The 27,540-nt window shown below is 44.4% G+C and overlaps 1 protein-coding gene across 12 annotated transcripts in view; it reads right to left on the bottom strand.

The window, feature by feature from the left end:
* The window catches only part of zranb3 (zinc finger, RAN-binding domain containing 3), a 145,855-nt gene that overhangs the window by 21,994 nt on the left and 96,321 nt on the right, over window positions 1-27,540 (bottom strand). For all 12 annotated transcript variants that reach the window (XM_061797146.1, XM_061797147.1, XM_061797149.1 and 9 more), the window contains one exon: window positions 23,713-23,855. In XM_061797146.1, coding sequence (XP_061653130.1) covers window positions 23,713-23,855 — 143 coding nt within the window. The remainder of the gene's footprint in view (window positions 1-23,712; window positions 23,856-27,540) is intronic.

Genomic DNA, 27,540 nt, shown 5'->3' with positions numbered 1-27,540 from the left:
GTGCGGAGGTGTGGGCTACTGCTGAATGGAGCTGTAATTCCGCCGCGTGTCATTCGTGGGCTTTTTTCGTAAAGACTGGAGCAAATTTTTCAGTTTTCCACACCAGATCGTGAGGCAGCTCGCTCCTTTGTCACCTTACAACAAGGCAAGCGCACGGTGTCAGATTACGCGATTGAGTTGCGCATTCTAGCAGCTGAGAGTCAGTGGAACAATAGGGCACTGATCGATGCATTTTGTCAAGGACTATCCCCCGGCGTCAAGGATCATTTGGTCCCGCTAGACCTGCCGACCGACTTGGACACTCTCATCGCTCTCGCCGTAAAAATCGACAAGAGGCTTTTGGATCGCATTAAGGAAGTCCCTACCCGGGTTCTTCCTAAAGTGACACTATACTCTCCTGATCAAGAAATTCATACACCTGTATTAATTGACTCTGGTTCTGACGCAAACTTACTCAGCTCCCTCCTCGTTAGACGAATGGACCTTAGAACCTTTCAAATAAAACGCCACCGCAACACCTATGCTGCAGACGGCAATTTTATGGGAAAGATCACTCACCGCACCCAAACACTCACATTGACATTTCCTGATTCTCACTCGGAATGCATTAGTTTTCATGTTTTTGACGCCATGAATCAAGACCTTATTTTAGGGAACCCATGGTTGAAATTACATAATCCCCACATTGACTGGTTCTCTGGGCAGGTTATGCCATGGGGCAGCAATTGCGCCCAGAACTGTTTCAAGCCTCCATGTGATGTTCAGGGCTATGTTTCAAATGACAATCCACAGACCCCATCTGGGGATCCTGATTTATCTCAAGTGCCCACCTGTTACCGGGACATTAAAGACGTTTTTTCCGAGTCCAAGGCCAAATCCCTTCCGCCCCACAGACCTTATGACTGTGCAGTTGACTTGCTGCCTGGAACCACACCTCCACAAGGGAGGTTATTCTCTCTTTCAGGGCCGGAACACAAGGCTATGAAGGAGTATGTGGATGAATCACTGGCAGCTGGGGTTATTTGTCCATCTTCATCCCCTGCTAGAGCCGGATTTTTCTTTGTGGACAAGAAGGACAAGACTCTGCGACATTGTATCGATTACCGGGGTCTCAACGACATAACTGTGAAAAACAGGTACCCTCTTCCGCTCATCTCCACCGCCTTTGAGTTCCTGGAGGGAGCCAAGGTTTTCACCAAACTAGATCTAAGAAATGCATATAATTTAGTCAGGATAAGGGAGGGGGATGAATGGAAAACAGCATTCAACACACCAACGGGACATTACGAGTATTTTGTGATGCCTTTTGGACTAACTAACGCTCCAACTGTGTTCCAGAACTTTGTCAATAATGTCCTGCGTGACATGTTGAATGTGTACGTTTTTGTATATTTGGACGATATTTTGATATTCTCCGCGGATGAGGAGACTCACATCATTCATGTCCGCTCTGTTCCAGCAGTTACTGCAGAATGAACTATATGTCAAGGCTGAGAAATGTGAGTTCCATAAGGCGTACGTTTCCTTTCTGGGGTTCGTGCTGGCTCCAGGTGAAATCTAAATGGAACCTTGCAAAGTTGATGCCGTGACTAATTGGCCCACTCCAACATCACGCAAAAACATACAAAGGTTCTTAGGGTTTGCAAATTTCTACAGCAAGTACATTAGAAATTTCAGTTCTATAGCCTTGCCTTTGCATGATCTTACCTCGCCACGCAGACATTTCGTATGGAAGCCGCTTTGTCAGGCAGCTTTTCAGAAACTTAACTCGAGCTTTACCTCCGCTCCCATCCTCTCTTTGCCAGATCTTAAACAGCAGTTTGTGGTAGAAGTTGATGCGTATGATGCCGGAATAGGACCAGTGCTCTCCCAGCAATGTCTCAGGGATGGTAAATTACATCCCTGTGCTTATTTCTCCAAAAAACTGACCCCAGCCGAGAGAAATTATGACATTGGTGACCGTGAACCGCTGTCAGTCAAGGTGGCTTTGGTGGAGTGGAGGCACTGGCTTCAGGGGGCACATACTCCGTTTTTAGTATGGACAGATCACAAGAACCTGGAATATCTTAAGTGTGGTGAGAGATTAAATGTGAGGCAGGCTAGATGGGCTCTCTTTTTCACTAGATTCAATTTCACGTTATCCTACCGACCTGGTTCTAAAAATGGTAAGCCAGATGCTTTATCGCGCATTTTCTGCGCAGAGAATTCTTTGTCCGACCCTAAAACCATTTCACCCAAGTCATGTTTTGTTTCTCCTTTTGTTTGGGACATTGAGACTGCGGTAAAGGAGGCTCTGAAGAACACACTTAGCCCTGAAAATTGACCTGAAAACAGGCTTTATGTGGTTCCGACCTTAAGGGGAAGAGTCATCCACTGGGCTCACACTAACCGGACTGTAGTCACCCAGGCTTTGCTAAGACTCAATCTGTGGTCGAACAGCGCTTTTGGTGGCCCAATGTTAGAAGGGATGTTACCAATTATGTCAATGCTTGCCAGGTATGTGCTGCTAACAAGTCCTCTCGTAAACGTCCTTCTAGGGAGTTGCGACCCCTGCCAATACCACAACGTCCTTGGTCAGACATCTCCGTAGACTTTGTGACGGAATTACCGGCCTCGAAAGGAAATACCACCATTCTCACAGTCGTGGACAGGTTCTCCAAAATGGCACACTTCATTGCACTCCCGAAACTCCCCTCAGCTAAAGACACTGCCGAGATAATGATACACCAAGTATTCAAGTTCCATGGTTTCCCCAAGAATGTGGTATCCGATAGGGGTCCCCAATTCATTTCGTAATTTTGGAAGGAGTTTTGCAATCTCATAGATGCTACCGTCAGTCTGTCATCTGGGTTTCACCCTGAAACCAACGGACAAACCGAGAGGCTGAACCAGGACCTGGAGACTAGGCTCCGATGTCTCGCTTCACAGGAGCCGCGATCCTGGTCTCAGAAACTGGTTTGGGGCGAATTCTCTCACAATTCCCTTCCCTCTGCATCCACTGGTCTATCGCCTTTTCACGTTGTGCATGGTTACCAACCATCTCTGTTTCCTGCCACAGCCCCAGAGCCCACAGTTCCAGCAACATTGACCTTGGTGAGACGCTGCAGGAGGACCTGGGAGCGAGCCCGCCAGAAGCATCCATCCATCCATCCATTTTCTGAGCTGCTTCTCCTCACTAGGGTCGCGGGCGTGCTGGAGCCTATCCCAGCTGTCATCGGGCAGGTGGCGGGGTACACCCTGAACTGGTTGCCAGCCAATCGCAGGGCACATAGAAACTAACAACCATTCGCACTCACAGTCATGCCTACAGGCAATTTAGAGTCTCCAATTAATGCATGTTTTTGGGATGTGGGAGGAAACCGGAGTGCCCGGAGAAAACCCACGCAGGCACGGGGAGAACATGCAAACTCCACACAGGCGGGGACGGGGATTGAACCCCGCACCTCAGAACTGTGAGGCTGACGCTCTAACCAGTCGGCCACCGTGCCGCCCGCCAGAAGCAAAGAAGGATTTATGGTAACAGATAACAATACAATACTAAACTCCCCACAATTTCTTGAACCTCTGTAAAGAAACTGGAGGATCAGGAAAATATGTCTATTATTGTAATATTTTGCATTTAGTTCTATATCAGTCTTTTTCAACCACATGGTCCACAGTTAAATGATGGAGAATTGGTAGTCAAATAGACCATTATAGGTCCGTAACTCTTGAGAGTGTAAAATGAAACCAAATGGACTCTCTCAAGAATTAAAATAGTTAAACATCTGCTTTACTCAATTTAAGACTGTAGAATAACTGTTATTTTGATCAATGTTTGTGTGTCATCTCTCCTAACACATAAATACAGTATGGAATTGTTGATAAAATCTTAGCCAACGACAACAAAATCATCCAAGTTTTGGGTCTGAGGCAAACTCTCATCAAATGGTGGTCCGTGGCTCAAATGCTGAATAGATAATGGACCTAGATAAGAAAAAGGTTGAAAACTACTGGTCTATATTAATAAAGTACCATGATCAATGGTAAGGCATTCAATATTTATGATAAGAATGATGTTATAAGCACCTAATAATGGTTCATCAGTATGTTTAGAATACATCATAGACATAGGATGGTTGTCTAGGTGACCTGTATCTTTTGGGTACAACATGATGGCTTATCGCAGGAAACGGATCACAGCCAGCATCTTTGGTTTGGTCTTGGCAACAGTCATGTGCAAGTCGTACCCACCTTCCTTATTTAAAACCCTGCTTGGCCTGTACAACATCAAAGAAGGTTCTAAAGTAAGTTATGACTTAATAAGGATTTCAACTCAAGGTGTCATTGTCTCAAAGAATTAACTGTCCCTAGATGAGTGCATCATTGAGGTAAAGTTATATTTTCTCAATAGAGAGTATAGTAGGCAGGTAATCAAACATACACTGAAACAGAAATTATGAACCAATAACTCACCCTAACCTCAAATTGTTCAATATTTAATTTAAAGAAAAATATATATTAAGAGCCATTCACACCGGGCACGATAACTATCAAGATAACTATACTATATCATTCAACAATGTATAAATATATACTTTAATAGTTCGTGTGAACACTGCCATCCACTTGACCATTTTTTGGTGATATAGTGATAAATGGTCATGCTTTTCATAACATCCACCTTGAGGTGAAATGTCCCTAGTCAGCCATGACAGTCCGCCAGGCAGCAGACAGAAGGGACTTCTTTCTGTAGTTGGATGCAGTGACTGGTTCCCTGACACCCAAACAAACTCATCACAACTCGCATCAGATCCAGGGTAACCTACACCTGACCAGAGCCAGCACTTACACCTCCTAATATTATGGACCCTTGCTGACCTCATCATCGTACCAGTGCTAAACATTGACACTCTGAAATCATTTTACAAAGATTGTTTCCTACCAGCAGCACGGTGGGCGACTGGTTAGCACATCCACCTCACAGTTCTGAGGACCCAGGTTCAAATCCGGCCTCACCTGTGTGGAGTTTGCATGTTATCCCTGCGCCTGCGTGGGTTTTCTCCAGGTACTCCGGTTTCCTCTCACATCCCAAAAACATGCATGGTAGGTTAATTGAATCTAAATTGTCCGTAGGTATGAATGTGAGTGTGCATGGTTGTTTATGTGTCCTGTGATTGGCTGGCAACCAGTTCAGGGTGTAGCCCGCCTCCTGCCCACAGTTAGCTGGGATAGGCTCCAGCATACCCGCGACCCTAATGAGGATAAGCAGTGTAGAAAATGGATGGATGTTTCCTACCAAATATTCTGTCAGTTGTCAATCAACACTTTATTTACATGTTTGCACATTATCGGCATCCATTTTCACTATTTAATTCACAAGAGTTTTGTGAAGCTGCTAATTGTTTTTAAGAAATGTAAGCTCTGTTATTGTTACATGTAGTTTTTGCACTTTATGCAAAATTATATTCCGACCAATGTGTTTTGATATAAGGAGGAGCAGCACTTTAATTCAGCGTTACTTCATTGGTGTTTGTATAGTAATACACACACACAGTCGTTCAGTATCTTGTTAATATTTTTCCTGAATTGATATGGGATATTGTCCAAGATGCTGAACAATTTCAGCCTCTGTATGGCACGCTCCACATGAATCCTAGCACTGGAGATGAGTATGTTTTTCTTCATTTCCTCTTGTGTGAACTGTCCAATAACAAGCAAAGACGGGATCTTGAGCAAAAACCCCTTCAGGCAAAATGTCCCGAATTGTGAAGCGCTTTTCTGCCATTACCATGACACATGGTTGTAGACGTTTGAGGACTCCAGAATCTGCTGTAATTGCCTTGTGTGAGGCACTCCCACCGTAGTTCCTGACAAACGTAAGTAATCATTCTATTCGGAGCCACACCTATTAAGAGTTTTGTGTATGGTCCGTCCTTTGTACTGGCTGTATAAATGGCTGTGTATTTGGACACTGCAACTTCTGTGCAATCGAGCACAATCTTACAATTAGGAAACATATGAAAACAGGCTGGCAGCAATGTCTGGATCTTGGCTGTGGAGGGGATGTTGTTCTCAAGCATACCAACATACAAAATGTCATACAAGGCACTAATAATGTTGAAACAAATGCACAGTAGCAGCATCAGGTAAGCCAGTGAAATATTGTACTTTGTCTGAATTGGAAGAAATTTGACTGAAGGAAAAGGCTATCAGCTGCAGTAGTAAGGTGGACCTGGACACATTACAGTACTTTGACTGGTCAACAGCGAATGCTCAGTTCCACGATTTAAGGAAATACTGTGAATTATAACACATATCCCTCCTCTAATTGGTTATTTTCATTGCTCCAGTTGTGTCTACTTTTTACAGCTCTCTCCTCTCCTGAATTCTGCCCATTTCGCCAGTGCAGCAAGGGGACCGTCAATCATCAAATCTACTCCATCTTACTACCCGTTGCTTTCCACAGCCAAATTTGTTATCCAAGTGCAAAGGTTTGCAAGTTGAAAACTGCACCAAACACTATATGTCAATCTAGACAGGAATTAAAATGACCCCCCCATGTCAGAGTTGACAGATTATACAGCAGAGATGCTGACAAAGTGAATGAAAAAGAAACAGAAAATACACCAGTGACATGGTTGATTCAGTGAAAAGAAAACTCTTGTTGTCATCAGTCTGTTAAAATCACCAATGGAACAACTGAAGCAATCATTTGACATTTTCAAAACCGAGCTGTAGTTAAAATGAAGCCATTCACATGCTCATTAAAATAAAAGAAAAAAACATTGTCCCACATAGTTATTGTTTTTTAAAATGTTTACTGTAAAAAGTAAAGTAGTAATGCATAGTCAAACATTAGCACAGTTAACATTGTAAGTGAGAGATTAATGCAACAATGCACTGGCACCTGGTGTTTAAGAAATCATGCTGAGAGTTCTCTCCCATAGTGCACTTTACTGCCACCTCCAACTAAAATTCATTAATTTATTCGTTCATTTTCCGTACCGCTTACCCTCACTAGGGTCGCGGGCGTGCTGGAGCCTATCCCAGCTATCTTCGGGCGAGAGGCGGGGTACACCCTGAACTGGTCGCCAGCCAATCGCAGGGCACACATAAACAAACAACCATTCACACTCACATTCACATCTACGGGCAATTTAGAGTCTTCAATTAACCTACCATGCATGTTTTTGGGACGTGGGAGGAAACCGGAGTGCCCGGAGAAAACCCACGCAGGCACGCAGAGAACATGCAAACTCCACACAGACGAGGCCGGATTTGAACCCGGGTCCTCAGAACTGTGAGGCAGATGTGCTAATCAATCATCCACCATACTGCCCCAACCAAAATTAAATTGTAAAATGGCTTTTGAATGACATTGACTTTATGAGGAAAAATGTCATCCAAATGGAAAAAATAGATACTGTAGATCTCAGTGAACACATTTGTGCATGATTAATAAAACTGTGACCAACGCTCACAAAAAATCTCTGTGGTGCACAGACAACAGAAATAAGAAAATAAAAGGTGATTATCCATGGGGTTGTGTAGTTATTTCACAAGGAATGAAGCAGTGGCATGAATCAATAATTGATGTTGTACTCTACAAACATTTGTTTTGACAGCCATGTTTGATCACCATTATTACTTGGACTGAACCCTCAGAAATAAATCCCGGAAGAGCTACAACACAAGTCCAATGCAGAATGGCAGAAAATATCAAAAAAACACACAAATGATTAAGACTGTTTTGTGATCTCTAAGTATTTCCACCTAGTCTACAGTATGACTGGGTCTACATGAGAGCAGGAAAGGAAATAATGTTGAAGATATAAAATATAGCAATCAAAATGGATGTTAGGGGGCAGAACTTGGAGGAAGGAGACACACTCAAGGAGAGAAGTCTGTGAAAAACTGCGAGCTGATGATGTATCGTCATCAAACAGACGATCTTGCTTTGCTTCCAACATCCGCAGCACACCACATGAAACCTGCCCATTCAAAATAAGTCCAGGTGTGCTTTTGGAAGAGGGATGGGTGGGTTTGCATCTTCTTTTTTTTTGTTTTTTTTACTTGGTACATAGACAGTGTCATCAGGTGACTTCTGTAGCATACTTTTGCATTATAATACACATTACAACGACAGAGTGGGAATACACAAGACAATGTTGCGTTGCTCCCCACTTTGTCGTTATAACAACTTCTACTCCTTTGGGAATACCTTATACAGCATTTTTGAGTGGAGGGATTTTTGCTCATTCATTCGAGACAGCACTGACTGCTGCAAAGAAGTCTACAATATGAGGTGCATGTTGAACTCTTTCCCATGCATCTGCCTGCAAACAGTGATGCCGGTAACGCGTTACTCCAAAATACCGCCATTTTGAGTAACATGTTACTTTTCCTGGGAAAGTAATTAGACTACAGTTACTTCTTCAAACCAATAATAGTTACTTTTGCATCATCAATGTCTTTCACTAAGTACTAATTTGTAGCTGGTGATTTGAACAAAGCAGTACAGCTGTGCAGAAACATTTAACCGAGACTGCTCTTTTTGTGAACAAATAGAAGAAAGCGACTGGGAAGTGATTGTTTATTACACAATACACAGTGACTGTGGAGTACCACAAAAGTGCAAATAAATGTAGCATTTCACTGTCGCCACACTATTTTTGCTATTTTCCTTAGTAAAAAAGTGTATTTGTTGTTATTTTTCTATTTACACATTAAGAATAGTTTTACTGCCGTGTTAAGCGCATAATGCATTGTGGGCTAATTATTTATACACGGTTATAAATGGGTCATGGGGGACTTTCAATACTTAGCTTAAAAAATAATATTTCCAATGAAAAGTGAGAACTTTCAACTTTGTAGTCTGGAGTGTGAGCTGGTTTAACGCGCTGCACATCTTTGTTTAAACTGTTAAAAGTTGTCATTGGAAGCAAAAAGGTTTTCTCGCTCTGCATCAAAATTACTGTGGTGGAAGCAATGTGTGTGTGTGTCAGTCACTCCCACATTTACATACACGCACACACACACACAGGTGCATTCTTGGACCACAATCGGCATGTATCAGTTAGTGTTAGTTAGTTAGAGTCTTCAGATTGTTTACGTTTAGGTACTTACTGTACTGTGTTGGCATGTCAAGTCTGCACTAAGTTGCTTATTTAATGTGGCTTCAACTACACTAATATTTAAGTTATTGCTTCATGTTGATGACCTCCTTCTGAAACTTGTGTGGCGTACATTACCAAGTAATGTGTACGGTTAAGCGAATGCTTTTTTTGTACTGTGAATAAGTGATATTTCTGCCACTTGGTCGCTGCTTAGTTACTTTTGAAATCGAGTAATCAGTAAAGTAACTAAGTTACTTTTAAGCTCAAGTAATCAGTAAAGTGACTAAGTTACTTTTTTAAGGTAACTGTGGCAACACTGCCTGCAAACTACATTTGGCCACAGTTAAACTAAGGATCAGTGCATTACTTTTGAAAGCAATGCAAAGAAAGATAGAGCTTGCCGGCTGCAGCCGTTCAGACAAAAGCCATTTTATTGGTATATACTGTATGCTTTTACTGCTGGGTATGCGATGCTATGTTCCTTCGGGCATACCTGGAGACCTGCGAAGCACCCGACAGTGCGCAGGTGTATAAAAGCAACCTAATGAGCTGATTCACCAGCCGGCATTTGCTGAATACCCTTTTGATCGATGGCCATCCTGCTTTCTGGCGTGGCCCAGCCACGGCTTCACTCCACCCGAGGTCAGCTGTCAGGAAGCTCAAGCTGTTTTTGGGGAAATTAAAGCACTTAGAAAAAGATGACCAGTGGTGAACACAGAGAGGACTCAAGATTCTAAAAGGAACCATGCCTCTGCAAAGTAATGGCGACTGCAAAGCCAAAATACCTCCAGCTTAAAGCCGGAGAGGCACATTGGTGGAAAACGGAGTACAAGTGACACAATCAGCCTATTTATCTGCATTTCCTTCTTGATCTCCAGCACTCACCTAAAAGAGTAACCGGCTGTCAAACAGCATAGACTGAATGTTTTTTTTTGTAATGTATTACACACATTATGATCGCTGAATTGAAATTTTACACTAGCAACGTGACAAAAATTACTGTCTATATGCTTAGTTTGAAGTGGCCTGTCTATATGCTTAGTTTGGAACGGCCACTTCAAATCAGACGTACCACAAATTTTGAAAACAGGAGAACAGGTCTTGGTAAATGTTTTTTTGTGGGAAACAATGATATCGCCTTCAGAAAATCTGGTCCAAAAAACACCATCTAAGAGTAAAACAGTTAACTTTTGATTATTTCTCAACATATCTCCTCAACCGTTTCATTTTGTCTGCTACTGGGGGAACCACTTCTCTGATTGGGTGACAAGTTTCAGTTAAAAATATCCACCAATAGCTCGTACGGGCTGAAATTCCGAGAGGTTCTCTAAGTCAATCCGTTAAAATTACCGTGACGTTTCAAACGGTGTCTCTTGCCCAAAAATCTCGATTTAAACACCGCAAATAGAACAAATAGCGCAAATAGAACCTTTTTTTGTGTGAGAAGAGCAGTGTGGGAAGTAGAAGAGGTCATGTACTATAGTAGTCAATTGTTTTTTCTATTTCTATCTATTTGTTATGGTGGATTTTACAGGCATTTGAAGTGCCCATTGCATGTTTTTTTTAGAAAATTTCACAAAGGTGGTGGCCACTTGCCACATTATTTACACTCTGTTGCACACACTTTTTGTCGTGCACAACACAGGCATATACAGTATACAGACATGCAAACACCAAAGGCATGAAAAAGGTGACCAAAAAAAAAAATAAAAATAAAAAATAAAAAAAAAAACAATAGGGAGGGTCTAGATTTTATTTTATTTTAACAAATTAAGCAATCTGGAAGCCTCTGAAGAGTAGAGTAAGGCAAAATTAAAAAAAAATCTTCATGCAGAAAAACTTTCCAATTCCACTTTCTTTGTTCTTGACTCAAATTATTTTCCATTATCACGGGTACCTGTAAAAAAAAACTTAAACGTGTTGAGCCGACCTGTGCCCACATTTGCACCATCCTGTACGAAATTTTGCATGACTGGAATGACTGCGTTTTACTCATCAAACTATATCGTAGTATACGGTGGGCATGGAAAGTATGCAGACCCCCTTAAATTTTTCATTCTTTGTTATATTGCAGCCATTTGCTAAAATCATTTAAGTTATTTTTTTCCTCATTAATGTACACACAGCACCCCACCCAAATTGACAGAAAAAAACAGAATTGTTGAAATTTTTGCAGATTTATTAAAAAAGAAAAACTGTAATATCACACAGCCATAAGTATTCAGACCCTTTGCTCAGTATTTAGTAGAAGCACCCTTTTGAGCTAATACAGCCATGAGTCTTTTTGGGAATGATGCAACAAGTTTTTCACACCTGGATTTGGGGATCCTCTGCCATTCCTCCTTCCAAATCCTCTCCAGTTCTGTCAGGTTGGATGGTGAACATTGGTGCACAGCCATTTTCAGGTCTCTCCAGAGATGCTCAATTGGGTTTAAGTCAGGGCTCTGTCTGGGCCTTTCAAGAACAGTCACGGAGTTGTTCTGAAGCCACTCCTTTTTTATTTTTAGCTGTGTGCTTAGGGTCATTGATTTGTTGGAAGGTGAACCTTCGGCTCCGACTGGTGGAGGGCTGCAGTGATGGTTGACTTTCTAGAACTTACGCCCATCTCCCGACTGCATCTCTGGATGTCAGCCACAGTGATCTTTGGGTTCTTCTTTACCTCTTTCACCAAGGCTCTTCTACCCCGATTGCTCACTTTGGCAGGACGGCAAGCTCTAGGAAGGGTTCTGGTTGTCCCAAACGTCTTGACCTTGGTGAGACGCTGCAGGAGGACCTGGGAGCGAGCTCGGCAGTTGCTGCTACGCGAGGGACGGTCCTACAAAGCCGCTGCTGACCGTCGGAGGACACCGGCCCTTAACTACAAAGTGGGTCAGTGAGTTTGGCTCGCTATCAAACATATTCCACTCTGGGTGGAGTCTAGGAAGCTCGGTCCCAGGTTCGTTGGGCCCTTCCTCATCACAAAGATCATCAACCCTGTCACCGTGAAGCTTAGGCTCCCAAGGTCGATGCGGGTCCACCCTGCTTTTCACGTCAGCCTGCTCAAGCCCGCCCGGGAATCCTCTCTGGTCCCGCCTTCCAGGACCCCTCCTCCTCCCTGGTTCGTGGATGGGGGCCCTGTCTTCACTGTGAGGCGGCTGTTGTCGTCTCGTCAGAGGGGGAGGGGGTTTCAATATCTGGTGGACTGGGAGGGCTACGGGCCTGAGGAACGTTCATGGGTGCCGTCTGCGTTTATCGTGGATGACTCGCTCATTCGGGACTTCCACATTGCGCATCCAGGGGCTCCGGGGCCAGCCGTTAAGGGTGTGGGGGGGGGTTGTACTGTCATAGTTGTGTGTTCCGGTTGTTGTTTTCCCCCTGTCTCGTACACACCTGCTCCTGAGAGCATCTTCACCACCTGTGCCTCGCTCACCCTAATTACCCCTTGCATTTAACCTCGCGTCGCATTCTTTCTCGTCACCAGTTCGTTGTACCTTGTCGTTGCGTTCCAGCATTCATTGTTTCCACGTCACATACTCACAGTAAGACTAGACCCTGTTCCGATTATCGACCTTGCCTTTTTGCCTCATGTTTTTGGATACTGTTGCCTTTTTTGGATTGCCTGCTGTGTAGCGACCTCTGCCCGTATATTAAACCTCTCTTTTTGAAACTGTCCATTTATTTCGGAGTCGTGCATTTTTGGGTCTTATCCGTTCATGACAGTGTAAGGTCTTATACAGACAGGTGTGTGGCTTTCCTAATATAGTCCAATCTGTATAATCAAACACAGCTGGACTCCAATGAAGGTGTAGAACCATTTTAAGGATGATCAGAAGAAATACACAGCACCCGAGTTAAATAATGAGTGTCACAGCAAAGGGTCTGAATACTTATGGCTGTGTGATATTTAAATTTTTCTTTTTTAATAAATCTGCAAAAGTTTCAACAATTCAGTTTTTTCTGTCAATATGGGGTGCTGTGTGTACATTAATGAAGAAAAAAATTAACTTCAATTATTTTAGCAAATGGTTGCAATATAACAAAGAGTGAAAAATTTAAGGGGGTCTGAATACTTTCCGTACCCACTGTATACAGACATGTAACACCAAAGGCATGAAAAAGGTGACAAAAAAAAAAATAACATTGTAGGGGTGTCTGGGGGGACCCCCTGGGCCCCTGCAGAATTTTTTTTTATTTTAAAATAAATTAAGCAATCTGGAAGACTCTGAAGAGTACAATAAGGCAAAATAAAAACAAAATTCTTCATGCAGAAAAACATTTATTTACACCGCTCAATTACATGTTGATGTACATATTTAAGATTAAAATTAAATTAGCCTAATTTCTTTGCTCTTTTGTTTTGGCCTCCAACTTGAGCCAGGCCCATCTCCACCTGCACCTGGTGCCTGCTTCAAGCTGTGCCACATGGATAGCATATGCTGGATATCCTCCTCTTTAAACACTCTCATTCTGGAAAAGAATTGACTAAAATCATTGTCTTTTTCACAGGCTAATCCCAAATGCATCCTTCAGGAAAATATTAAGTACAATATTTTTCTGGTTTTATTGTCCATTTCTGAATTTGAAGTTAGTTCAATCTGATTGTCACGTAATCCCTAACATCGGTCCGTCGCTAAATAGATTTAACATTTACATCTGTAAACTAATTAGATAATTGTAGGCGCGTTTCCTAATTAATACAAAATGTACTAATGGACTCTTGTCGGCGATGCAGGGCCACGACCCGCAGCACCTCAACGCGAAAATACAAAAGATCAGTGCAACAAATACGACACTGGCTGATCTGATGAGCAAAAATGTTGCTTAAACGTAAGAGTAGCAATAGAGGATGTCCACTCCAGAGGTGGGTTGAGTAGCCAAACATTGTACTCAAGTAAGAGTAGTTAATTGACAAACTTTGAAGTAAAAGTCAAAAGAAGTCCTCCAAAAAATTACTTGAGTAATAGTAAGTAACTTAAGATTTTTTTTTTTTTTAATCACAGCATGAGCATCAAAAAACAAAATCAAAAACAAAATTACAAACTAAAATATGCAAATTCGGATGTTGCTGTGTGTGCGTGTGTATGCACAGTCAAAATATGCAATTTACTGTATGGTGTTTTCTAATGCTATAAGTGAGCTGAAATATCCACATTTGGGCAGACAGTGCCAGACAAATACTACAATACATGAAAGCTGTTGTTTTTGTTCGTCTAAATGTAAACGAGAAGCACGCCGTTGCCTTCATGGTAGCGACGATCTTCCCAAAATGGTGGCCACGTAGGCATGCCAATCAGGCGGGCTTCTAGTGTTAATACGTATGCTTGGGAAGCCCAATAGAAGATGTTGTGTGAGGTCATGTGACTTTCTTGTGTCGTTTGATTGGTGAACTACATCTAAACGTCACTCGCGATTAAATTGGATTGGCGCAGACAGCGCCCAATGCGGAAGTCAAAGTCGTAGTCTCGCGTACGAAATAGTTGATAAATAAGCAATAATTAATAAATAAAAGTAGCGAGCGACATTTAGATCATTGTAACAGAGTAGAAGTACCGTTACTTCTTAACACTAAATGCGGCGGAAGTGTTTTTTCTGGTCTCGTCAACTCCTGTGACATATCCAAAGCAGGTCCCGAGCGCACAGACGGAACCTCAGGCCAATGCGCTCGCATATTAGTCCGCTGCGGAGTAATATACAGAAATTACATCCTTGTGTGGATGTGTGGAATGGATCTCGCTGCCAGCATTCAATGAGTACGAAGCAGTGTATGACGACGGCGACCCCCCCCCCCCCCCCCACCCCAGGATCATCGGATCTATACGATTCACGTAAATTACCTGTTTTGAGTTCAAAACGGCGAATTTCGCCAAAAGGCGACTGATTCTCATGTATGAGTATAAAGAAGAGTTGTCAGAGTGAAGGGGCGCATAAATGGTGTTGCGCCCTGAGCTGAGTGTTGGGGGCGAGAGAGGGTCATTTCCATGCTCAAGGGTACATTGACAATAATCAGGATGCAAACTAGCATCTCTCCAACAACTACTTTCCATGTATCCAAGTCATAACATTTGAAATTCGACCAAACCTTTCTATCAGAAAATATGCGCCAAAGTCACACAAAAGAAAAGCAAAAGCATTTGAATCCACGTAGACTATATTGAGAGACTTCAGCATATCTTGTTAGACTTTATTGAGTGTATTAAACATTTAAAGCAGGGGTCTTAAACCTCTTTTTATCATGGGCCATTGCGTAGATATTATTAGCCTTTCAGCCAGTTATAAAAGTGAAACTACATAAATATATGACGGCTAAAGATGTAATGGTATGCCAAAAATGACGGCTCGGTATGTGTCCTGGTTTTAAGGTCACGATTCCGTACACATTGTGTCATTAACATTTGATGAGCCAGCGAGAGGCTGTTTGAACATCGCTGAAAGTTGTGGTTGTACGCTTTTTATAAACATGACAAGCCTAGTCCATGAGCCAGAAGTTGAGCTACACTGCTCGTTTACAGACAAGGCTATGGCGAGAGCGCAAGGCAGTTACATTACCTAATATGTTGTGTGTGGGAACTCTTATAATAATATTATATACACGGGCTGAAATAAGTATTTAACACATCACCATTTTTCTCACTAAATGTATTTCCAAAGGTGCTATTGACATGAAACTTTCACCAACTGTTGGGAACAACCCAAGTAATCCATACATACAAAGAAAGTAAAACAAATAAGCTCAGAAATTAAGTGTTATAATGTGAACTGATACAGGGAAAAAGTATTGAACACATGAAGAAAGGGAGGCGCAAAAAGTCATGGAAAGCCAAGCCAGCCCCTTGTCAGTGCAACTGAATATTAGCTGTTTCAGTCCTAATTGATGGCCCACAAAAAGGTCTCATTCCCAAGATGTGAGTCAAGACATCTCATCATGGGTAAGAGCAAAGTTTCAAGACGATCGCAAACTAATTGTTGCAAAACATAACGATGGTATTGGTTACAGGATCATATCTAAGCTTCTGAATGTTCCAGGGAGCACGGTTGGGGCCGTAATACGTAAGTGGAAAGCCAATCATACCACCATAAATTTGCCTCGATCAGGTGCTCCTTGCAAGATTTCTGACAGGAGTGGAAAGAATAATCAGAAGAGTTGTCCAAGAGCCAAGGACCACCTGTGGAGAGCTTTAAAAAGACCTGGAATTAGCAGGTACTTTTGTCATGAGGAAAACAGTGAATAATGCACTCCGCCGCCATGGGCTGTATGCACACTCACCACACAAAACCCCATTGCTGAAAAAAAGCATGTCATGTAAAGTTTGCTGAAAAACATATGGACAAGACAGTTAAATACTGGGAGAATATAGTCTGGTCTGATGAGAGCAAAATTGAACTGTTTGGATGCCACAATGCACAACACGTTTGGAGAAGAAATGTCACTGTATATCACCCTAAATACACCATATTAACAGTGAGGTTTGGAGCTGGGAACATGATGGTGTGGGGCTACTTTTCAGCAAATGGTACTGGTAAATTTCCCATTATTGAAGGAAGGATGAATGGGCAAATGTAACGAGACATTCTTGACAAAAATCTGCTGCCATCTACGAGGATGATGAAAATGAAATGACGGTGGACATTTCAGAAGGATAATGATCAGAAACATGCTGCCAAGGAAACTCTCAATTGGTTTAAAAAAATAAAATAAAATAATAAAACTGCTAGAATGGCCCAGCCAATCACCTGACTTGAATCCAATCGAAAATCTATGGAAAGAACTGAAACTCAAGGGCCATAAAAGAAGCCCACAGAACCTTCAAGATTTGAAGACTGCTTGTGTGGAGGAAGGGGTCAAAGTCACACCAGAGCAATGCATGCAACTACTTTCTCCATACAGGACGCATCTTGAAGCTGTCATTGCAAATAAAGGCTTTTGAACAAAGTATTCAAAAAAATACCAGTTGGCATTTTCAATACTTTTTCCATGGATCATTTCACATTATTAAACAACTTAATTTCTGATCTTATTTGTTCTACTTTCTTTGTATGTATGGATTACTTAGGTTGTTCCCAACATCTGGTGGAAATTTCATGTCAATAGAACCTCTGGAAATATATTTAGTGAGAAAAATGGTTACGTGTTAAATATTTATTTCAGCCGCTGTAATTGCCGCTGCATTTGGTAATTGTGATTTTTATGATCAGTTTTGAAGAAACTGATGCCAAATCCAAACAATTTTGAGGTCCACCAGCTTCCCAAAATGCATTGTATTTGACCTTAGAGGTTCCACCATATATATGTATACAAAGTAATCAGGAAATTATCCAGTTTAATGAAACATCTCTGGAAAATATTTAAAGTAATTGCAGCACGAGGCACGCCAGCTGAATGCAAACTCAAAATCCTCTTCACCCCTCTTAAAATAGCAATGACTCTCCATGAGTGGCTAATGATGAAAGTATAAACAGTGATGGCAACCTGGGCAAAATGCATTACATTTTTAGTTGTTGAAAGTAGAGCCTCACAGTGGTGCAAAGGTGAGATGTAAATGCCCCGCTGCGCCTGAGCCGGAGGCTGATTGGTTCTGATTAGTGAATACATCAAACAACTATCAAATCAAGCCGGGTCAATTGCCTCCTACTTACACCTTGATTAGGTTCATGCACCCAGACATGTTCCTCCAGTTGAGAAAGTCTTGCACACATGCACACACATACGTCAGTAATTGGCCAAGTCTTCCTGGCTCTGTCCTCGCCACCTGTGATTGTGTGTTGTTGTCAATAAAAATCTACAGTAAATACGCATGCACAACAGTCATCTTTTCCTCTCGCCACAGCTGACTTTGAAATGCGCACATATAAAACAAATTTTCTGCCTTTCGTGATGCGTGGGGGCAAGTATTGACAGATAAGCTTGTTTTCTTGTGAAATCTCACATTGCCTATTGAATTGTTACTGACTGGGGTTTGCGTTTCACTATTTCCACCATTCTCAATGTTAGAGCAGGCAACACACATGATAGAGTGAAAAGCTGGAGACTACTAATTCTAACAGATGAGTGCACAAAGTGTCATATACTGCCTGCAGTTACTTTCAGTGGTACCACGGCCCATTTACCTCCCGTAAGTCACCCTATTCCTCGTTCCCTTTTTAACTCCTGTGTCTCCTTGTTCCAGTGTGTTTTTCCCCCATGTTCCTGATCCACGTAATTCCTGCCGCCAAGCCAGCCGCCTGTCCTCACCACTGCCTGGCACCTGTCCACACTGCCGCCTGCCAACCCACCTAGGACCACCACCATTACCTTTCATCAATAAACTATTCATCCTGTCACATCTGCCTCCGACTGCTCTTGGATCCAGCCACTCTCTATTCGTGTCAGAATACTTCGGCCATTATGGACCCAGCAACTCCAGAGGCTCTGATGAATGCACTCACTCTCCAAGGAGCCCACATAGGAAAACAAGAAAAGACTCTCCAAGAACTCACGGAATCCCTACACTCCCTCACACAACAGGTATCCCTCCTTTCTTCGACGATGCTAGCTAACCCTCCACCTGTAAGTACGCCTTCCGAGCCCACAGCCTCAGCGCCACCAGGCCTCCTGTATAAAGAACCTAATGTTCCGCCGCCCGAGCCCTACTCCGGGGACCTAGGTGCATGTAGCCAGTTTCTACTCAATTGCTCACTCGTTTTCAACCTTCAACCATATAGTTATCCCACCGAACAATCCAATGTAGCGTATGTCACTAACCTCCTCCGCGGCAAAGCAGCTAAATGGTCCACTTCCTTATGGCTAAACTCCTCCCTGGTACACCACTCATTCAATTCCTTTTCCGATGAACTTCGTAAAGTGTTCGATCACCCCGTTCAGGGCAAAGAAGCAACCAGTCGTCTCCTCATGCTCACGCTGGGCGCTAATTCTGCAGCGGAATATTCCGTAGACTTCCGGATATTGGCGGGTGAATGTGGGTGGGATGTCGCGGCACTTCAGGGGATTTTTTCCAATGGCCTTTCCGAGCAGCTCAAGGATGAGCTAGCAGTCCGGGACGAGCCCTCCTCTCTTAAGGATCTTATCGGCCTTTCCATCCGTCTGGATAACAGACTGCGAGAGCGTACACGAGAGAGGGGGGTTCGCTCGCGCAAAAACCCTCCCACTCCAAGCGCTGCGCCGTCAGCTTCACACCCGCCTCCCGCACAGTCTTCCGCCTTTACGTCACTCCCCGTAGTCACTGAAGAGCCCATGCAAGTTGCTAAGACACGGTTAGATCCACAGGAGCATCAGCGTCGCATCTCCGAGCGGCTGTGTATCTACTGCGGTCAAACCGGTCACTTTATTTCCTCGTGTCCCCTCCGGCCAAAAGACCAGGCTCACCGCAACCTGAGAGCGTCGTGGTGAGCCAAACCTCCATCCCCTCAAGTTCTCCTTCTCGCATGACCGTCCCCGCTTGCATTATAGTTTCGGCTCTTAACACCCTCATCACTGCCCTGATTGATTCCGGTGCCGATGACAATTTCATTCATGAAGTCATAATTCACCAGCTCCAAATTCCTCTCCAACTGCTTCCATCTCCGAAGAAGGTCACAGCCCTGGATGGCCGTATCATCTCCGCTGTTACCCACCAAACTGTGCCATTCACCTTGCTTATTTCAGGAAATCACCACGAAAACATTTCCCTTTTTGTTATCCCTTCTCCTGATACCCCATTAGTCCTTGGAATTCCCTGGCTTAAAAGACATAACCCCACCATAGACTGGACGCATTTAGCCATCATCATTCTGGTACACCACCACCCTCTTCCATGCTTGTTGACCTCTCCGGAGTCCCTGGAGAATATAATGATCTCTCTCCGGTATTTCGTAAAGACCTGGCCATTTCTCTACCCCCCCATCGCTCGTATGACTGTGCTACTAATCTGCTGCCGGGGGCCCCTCTTCCCTCCAGCCGTCTCTACAACCTTTCCCGACCTGAGAAGAGGGCAATGGAGGAAAATATCCATGACTCTCTGGCTTCCGGACTCATTCGACCTTCCTCTTCTCCAGTTGGGGCCGGCTTCTTTTTTGTTGCAAAGAAAGACACCACTCTCCGCCCATGTATTGACTTCCGTGGTCTCAATGATATCACCGTGAAGAATAAATCTCCGCTTCCCCTCATCGACCCCTGTTTGAACCCCTCTGTGACGCCCAGGTATTTACCAAATTGGATCTACAGAATGTCTACCACCTCGTCCGTATCCGAGAGGGGGACGAATTGAAGACCGCCTTCAATACCCCTCTCGGACACTTTGAGTATTTGGTCATGCCATTCGGTTTAACCAACGCCCCTGCAGTTTTCCAGACATTTATTACTGACGTCCTACGTGACATGCTCAACCGGTTCGTATTTCTATACCTTGATGACATCCTCATTTTCTCCCGCTCCCCCGAAGAACACCGCCTCCATGTACGCCAAGTCATTCAGAGTCTCCTTGAAAACCGGCTATATGTTAAACCTGAAAAGTTCGAATTCCACCTCTTCTCTGTACACTTCCTGGGCTACGTCATATCCAAAGGTCCACTACAACCCGACCCTGCCAAGATCCAACCAGTCGTTAACTGGCCCACTCCCACCACCCGCAAAGAACTACAACGTTTCCTTGGTTCCGCCAATTTCTACCATCGGTTTATCCGTGATTACAGCAAGGTCGCAATTCCCCTCATTAGCTTCACATCCGCCAGCTTCCTCTTTCGTTGGACCCCGGCAGCATCCCAAGCATTCAACCGACTCAAGACCCTGTTCACCAGCGCGCCCATTTTTCGCCAGTTCGTGGTCGAGGTTGATGCCTCGGACACGGGGGCAGGGGTTGTCCTCTCGCAGCGGGACCCCATGACCCAGAAACTGCACCCATGTGCCTTTTTTTCCTGTCGTCTGTCCCCTGCCGAGAGGAACTACGATGTCGGCAACCGAGAGCTACTGGCCATTATATGGGCCTTGGAAGAGTGGAGACACTGGCTGGAGGGGACTGAACAACCATTTATCATTTGGACCGACCACAAGAATCTCACTTACCTCCGTTCCGCCAAATGCCTTAACCCCCGACAAGCTCGCTGGGCTCTCTTCTTGAGCAGGTTTAATTTCAATCTCTCCTTCCGTCCTGGCTCCAAAAACGGCAAACCTGATGCCCTGTCTCGACTTTATTCACCCCCCCACTAGCCCTGACAAACCGGAAGCCATTCTTCCTTCCTCGTGCTTCGTTGGTGCTGCCACTTGGCAAATCAAACTGGTGGTTGTTAAGGAGGCCCAAAAAACTCACCCGGATCCAAAGACTCGGCCTCCAAACCGCCTGTTCGTACCAGATTCTGCAAGCTCTGACGGTCATACCTCCAAACTCACCTGCCATCCTGGCATCATTCACCGTTCAGTTCATCCGGCAGCATTTCTGGTGGCCCAGCCTTGTTCAAGACACCTGGGAGTTCGTCCAAGCCTGCTCCGTCTGTGCCCGAGGGAAGTCTTCACACCTGCCCTCAGCTGGGCTGCTGCGTCCATTGCCTATCCCAGGCCGCCCTTAGTCCCATATTGCTCTGGACTTCGTTACCGGTCTACCTCCTTCTGAAGGTAACTGTCATTCTCACCATTGTCGATCGTTTTTCCAAATCTGTCCATTACATACATCACCCCAAGCTACCATCCGCCTTCGAAACTACTGACCTCCTTGTCCAGCATGCATTTAGACTCCACGGTATTCCCATCGATATTGTCTCGTCCTCAGTTCTCATCCCTGGTGTGGAAGGAATTCTGTAAAGCGGTGGGCGCAGCAGCCAACTATCATCCGCAGACCAATGGCCAGATGGAGCGGGCAAACCAATCCCTGGAATCAGCCCTCCGTTGTGTTGCCGCACGCAACCCCTCCTCCTGGAGCTCATTCCTCCCGTGGATTGAGTACGCCCACAACTCCCTCACCAGTTCCATCACCAGTATGTCCCCATTCAAGGCTTGCTATGGTTACCAACCGGCATTGTTCAAAGAGCAGGAGCGGGCAGTCCCCGCAGTCAAGGATCATCTCCAGCGGATCCAGGCTGTATGGAATGACGTCCGTGCGGCATTGACGCCCGAATACAAGGTGGGCCAATCTGTCTGGCTTTCTTCTCACGACCTCCCACTTCAGACTGAAACTCACTTCCTGTTTCATTGGTCCTTTCCCCATGACCAAAATCATCAATCCCACTTCCGTCCGGTTGAACCTTCCACTGTCCTTGAAAATTCAACCAACTTTACACGTCTCGTTGCTTAAGCCTCTCTCCACCTGCGCCCTGAGCCCTCCGGCCGAACACCCTCCACCCCCCCGGATTATTGACGACCATCTGGCGTTCACGGTGTCAAGCATCCTCGACGTGAGGCCTAGGGGGAGGGGGTTCCAGTACCTAGTCGACTGGGAAGGGTATGGGCCGGAGGAGTGGGCGTGGATTTCCAGGAAACTAATACTCGATCATACCCTTTTGGATGACTTCTACGCGGCTCACCCGGGGAAGCCTGGCAGGACGCCTGGAGGCGTTAAGAGTGGGGTACTTCGGTGGTACCACGGCTCATTAACCTCCCCTCCCGTAAGTCACCCTATTCCTCGTTCCCTTTTTGACTCCTGTGTCTCCTTGTTACAGTGTGTTTACCCCTCGTGTTCCTGATCCACGTAATTCCTGCCGCGAAGCCAGCCGCCTCTCCTCACCACTGCCTGCCAACCCACCTAGGACCACCGCCATTACCTTTCATCAATAAACTATTCATCCTTTCACATCTGCCTGCGACTGCTCTTGGATCCAGCCACTCTCTATTTGTGTCACAAAGCTTTGACCTCCCAATGCACACTTCGTGTACTGTAGTTAGCATACTTCGTGTAACAGGTTAGAAGTGGCACTTTGTTCTCGCTTCACCAAGGCGGTTATGTCGGCCCGCCGTTTGTTAGTGAGGAGAAATACACAAAAATGATTTCACCCATTTCAATGAAAATATGGAGGCGTGGGGCATGGACCATCCATCCATCCATTTTCTGAGCCGCTTCTCCTCACTAGGGTCGCGGCCGTGCTGGAGCCTATCCCAGCTATCATGGGGCAGGAGGCGGGGTACACCCTGAACTGGTTGCCAGCCAATCGCAAGGCACATACAAACAAACAACCGTTCGCACTCACAGTCACACCTACGGGCAATTTAGAGTCTCCAATTAATGCATGTTTTTGGGATGTGGGAGGAAACCGTAGTGCCCGGAGAAAACCCACGCAGGCACAGGGAGAACATGCAAACTCCACACAGGCGGGGCCGGGGATTGAACCCTGATCCTCAGAACTGTGAGGCTGACACTCTAACCAGTCGGGGGCATGGACCAAAGAACAATAAAAAAAGAATTTCTGCTGTTCCATGGAAGGAATATAAATGACAACACTAAAATGTATCTCTAGTAAGGTGTAAAATGTGGTGCTAGTAAAAATCTGGTGCTAATCCAAATTTAGAAGAGGTATGTGGTCTACTGACAGCCATTCTACAATAATGTGGAATACTTAATAGAAAAGCCCTCTAAACTCCAATCTTGCTTGCTATTATGAAAACTCTTTATTTAAAGTTGTCAAATTAAAAGGCAAAAATGCATTTCCCCTAAAGGATCATGTTTTCAGATGGTCTGACCTCATGGTGCTGTTGTGCTGTTGCTGGGAGGTGGCCAGCTGCTGCAAGCCGAGCGTGGGGCTGTGATAGAGGAGATGGCTACGCCGAAGCAGCTTCTGCTTCATGGCTGCCAGGCCACTCCATTCCTTCACGAAGCGCAGAACCTGCAGGGCAGACGTTGACACCTCGCGTCACTTTCAGTTTGAGGTTGGGGTGATAGGTGGATAGAAATAATTTATAGTTTTGGATATCTGAGACACAGAAGACTGTTTTCGGTTGCCTATTCAAAAACAATCAACAAAAAAGCATACACATGGAGATGACTTTCCAGACTGCCAAATAAAAGCAATCAAATTGAGACAGAGTGATGTATATGCTTCAGAACAGATCAGGTGTTTTGAAGAAAATCCAAAGAAAAATAACAGCTTGCCCATATATAAAAAAAATAATGGATAATACGAATACATTTCAGATGAATATTTACTGACTGTCATAAAGATATAGTATTCAGAAGAATAAGGCTCAAGGCTATCAAAACACTGGGTGCTGGCTTTAATTTGTCTGCGAGTGCACGTAAATATGCATGTTTATCATTGCATGAAGGCATTCAATCAATACAGAGGGTCGCATCTAAAACCATGAGATTTAAAACCTCCAAAGATAAGACTTAGATTATCAGATGTATTATTTTATTCTACTTCGAACCTTCTTTCGCTAGCTTTTTTCAAGTTTTTTTTCTCTGCGTTATTTACCAGCGGAGCGACTGCGCTCTAAGGCATATGGAGGAGGTGAACATGGCGCCACAGAGGGAAGCCCGCTGGATTGCAAGGTCAAGCTCCAACGTTGACGATTTCGAACGCCACATCTGTCGATTCACCTCGCAAATCTATTCTCTCTACCGAACAAAATGGAGGAGCTTCATCTCTTCACCACGACCAGAAAAGACATTGCTCTTTCTGCTGCCCTCTGCTTCACTTCACTTGGCATTGTGAACGCATCCCCGACGGTGCCATACTGCTGCCTGGCTTCCAACTTCACTGAGCAGACTGCGAGACAGAGCTTTTAGGGAAAACAGAAGCTGGCGGAATATGCTTCTATATCAACGAAAAATGGTGTACTGACGTCAAGGCGCTCAGAACACATTGCAGCCTGGAGTCGCTATTTTTAAACTGTAAGTCATTGTACTTGCCGCGCGGGTTTGCTTCATTCATACTCACCAGTCTTTACATTACCCCCCAGGCTAACGCTAATGCTGCACTGCAAACGCTGGCTGACCAAGTAAATTAACTTGAAAAAGAGCACCCAGATTCACCCCTCATCATTCTTGGGGACTTTAACAAAGCTGGGAAAACAACATTCTAGACCACTGCTATACCTTGCTGAAGGACTCGTAACACGTTGCCTTCAAAAACCTCCGCTTGTGACACATACAGGCACAAACTTAAATGTGCGAAGCCTGTGGTGAAAACAGTAAAGAAAATGACCAATGAAGCAAAGATGAAAGTTCAAAACTGCTTAGACACGGCACAGATTGGAGTGTCTTTGAAACTCCAGCTTGGATGAATATACAGTCACTATTACATCCTTCATCAGTTTCTGTGAAGACGTCTGTCTACAAATGTTTGATAACAACAACCTGGGGTTCCACTGCCAAACTTGGCCAGGCTAAAGAGGATGCCTATCTGAGTGGGGACAGAGCCCTGTATAATCAGGCCAGAAACCTTCTACTGCAGATTTGAAAAGAACACTTTCTCAACCACCCAGCCGCATCACAAACGAACATCATTACATCTTTGACTCTCCCTTCTGCATTGACAATTCACAAACAGGATGTGAAACGTGTCTTTAAACAACAAAACGGCAGGCCCGGATAATGTGTCACCCTCTTGCTTGATAGTCTGCGCGGACCAGCCCACTCCAGTTTTCACACAGATCTTCAATAGATCTTTGGAACTGTGTGAAGTCCCATCCTGCCTGAAACGCGCCACCATCATCCCAGTCCCCAAGAAACTTGCAATCTCTCCGCTCCTCTTCTCTCTCTACACGAACGGCTGCACCTCAACACACCTACTGTCAAACTCCTGACGTTTGCAGACGACACCACAGTCATCTGCCTCATCAAAGTCGGTGACGAATCTGGATATCCACAGGAAGTAGAGCGGCTGGAGCTTTTGGTGCGGCCGACCCAACCTGGAGCTGAAAAGGCTCAAAACTGTAGAGATGATTGTGGACTTCAGGAAACATTCTTCGCCACAGCTCCCCCTCATGCTGTCCAATTACCCTGTGTCAACCTTCGAGACCTTCAAGTTCCTTGGAATTACCGTCTCTCAGGATCTGAGGTGGGAGATCAACATCAACTCCATCCTCAAAGAGGCCCAGCAGTGGATGTATTTCCTGCGGCTTCTGAGGAAGCACGGCGTGCCACAGGAGCTGTGAGGCAGTTCTACACAGTAGTCATTGAATCGGTTCCACGCATGAGGACTTGCAGACTCCCAGAACTAAGACAAGGGCATGCAAAATCCTCTTGGACCCCCCACATCCTGGTCGCCACCTATTCCAGCTCCTTCCCTCAGGTGGGCGATATCGAACAATGCAAACTAAACCCAGCAGACATTCCAACAACTTCTTCCCTCTTACCATTAACTTCTTAAACTGTTGATTTACAACTCCATTGTGACATGCTGCCAATTTTGCACATCTCTGTTGGGAGACTTCTACATTACTCCTGCACTCACTGTTTTATCATGCTGTACTATTTGCATACTGTTGTTGATTACAACTGGCCACTTCTGTGTTTGAGAACTCTGCACAATTTGCACAATCATCACTGTACCAGATCATTGCACTATTAGTCACTTTCAATTGCTCTCAATTGCTTGAGGAGTCTACATCATTTGCACAATTGCCATTATGTCAGCATCACCACACTAGTGGTACACTTCCATTGCTCAATGACTCTCCATATTTGTGTTCTTTATGTCCTAAATGTATATTTTGTCATAGTGCCTGCTTATTGTCATACTGGAGTGGCTCCAACTACCAGAGACAAATTCCTAATGTGCATTGTAACATGCTTGGTAAATGAAGCTGATTCAGATTTAAAGGATAAGCTGTATGGAAAATGGATGAATTATCATTGTGGATGAAGTAACCCACAACATGCTACATCATGGTTGTGTAAAACAATCCCTGACACTGACAGTGCTGTGAAACCATGTAATTACCCCATTCCTGATCAGTATTTTTTTTTGCATATTTTCCTCACTTAAATGATGCGGATCATCAGTCCAATTTTTTATAGCGCACAAAGACAACTTGAGCAAATACTAATGTAGTTTCTTAATGATGATTTTATTTAGAGGAAAAAAATCTATCCAATCTATCCAAAACTATCTGAGCCATCTATCCATTTTCTCTACCGCTTATCCTCACTCGGGTCACGGGCGTGCTGGAGCCTATCCCAGCTGACTCCGGGTGAGAGGCGGGGTACACCCTGAACTGGTTGGTCACCACTCAATCACAGCTATGCAGCTACTATCTGAGCCTGTGTGAAAAACAATTGTGCCGCCTTGTTAAATCATATGATACTGTGATTGACCAACATTTTGGGAAAGATGAGTTCAATTTCATTGCCCACACTCAGTCCTAATTGATTTCCACTAGATTTGTTGAATCAAGAACTCAATGGAATAGTACCTCGAACAACCAGCCAACAGTTTGTGCTCTCAAGCTCTGCCCTCTTGGGTTATGCAGACGGACCCAAAACATACCAGAAAGTCCCCACCCCCAACACACACACACGCACGCACACACACGCACGCACGCACGCACACACACACACACACACAC

The sequence above is a fragment of the Phyllopteryx taeniolatus genome, chromosome 1, assembly GCF_024500385.1.
Source record: "Phyllopteryx taeniolatus isolate TA_2022b chromosome 1, UOR_Ptae_1.2, whole genome shotgun sequence".
NCBI lineage: Eukaryota > Metazoa > Chordata > Actinopteri > Syngnathiformes > Syngnathidae > Phyllopteryx > Phyllopteryx taeniolatus.
The sequence above is the reverse complement of the archived record's forward strand: the minus strand, read 5'-3'. Positions and strand labels throughout refer to the sequence as shown.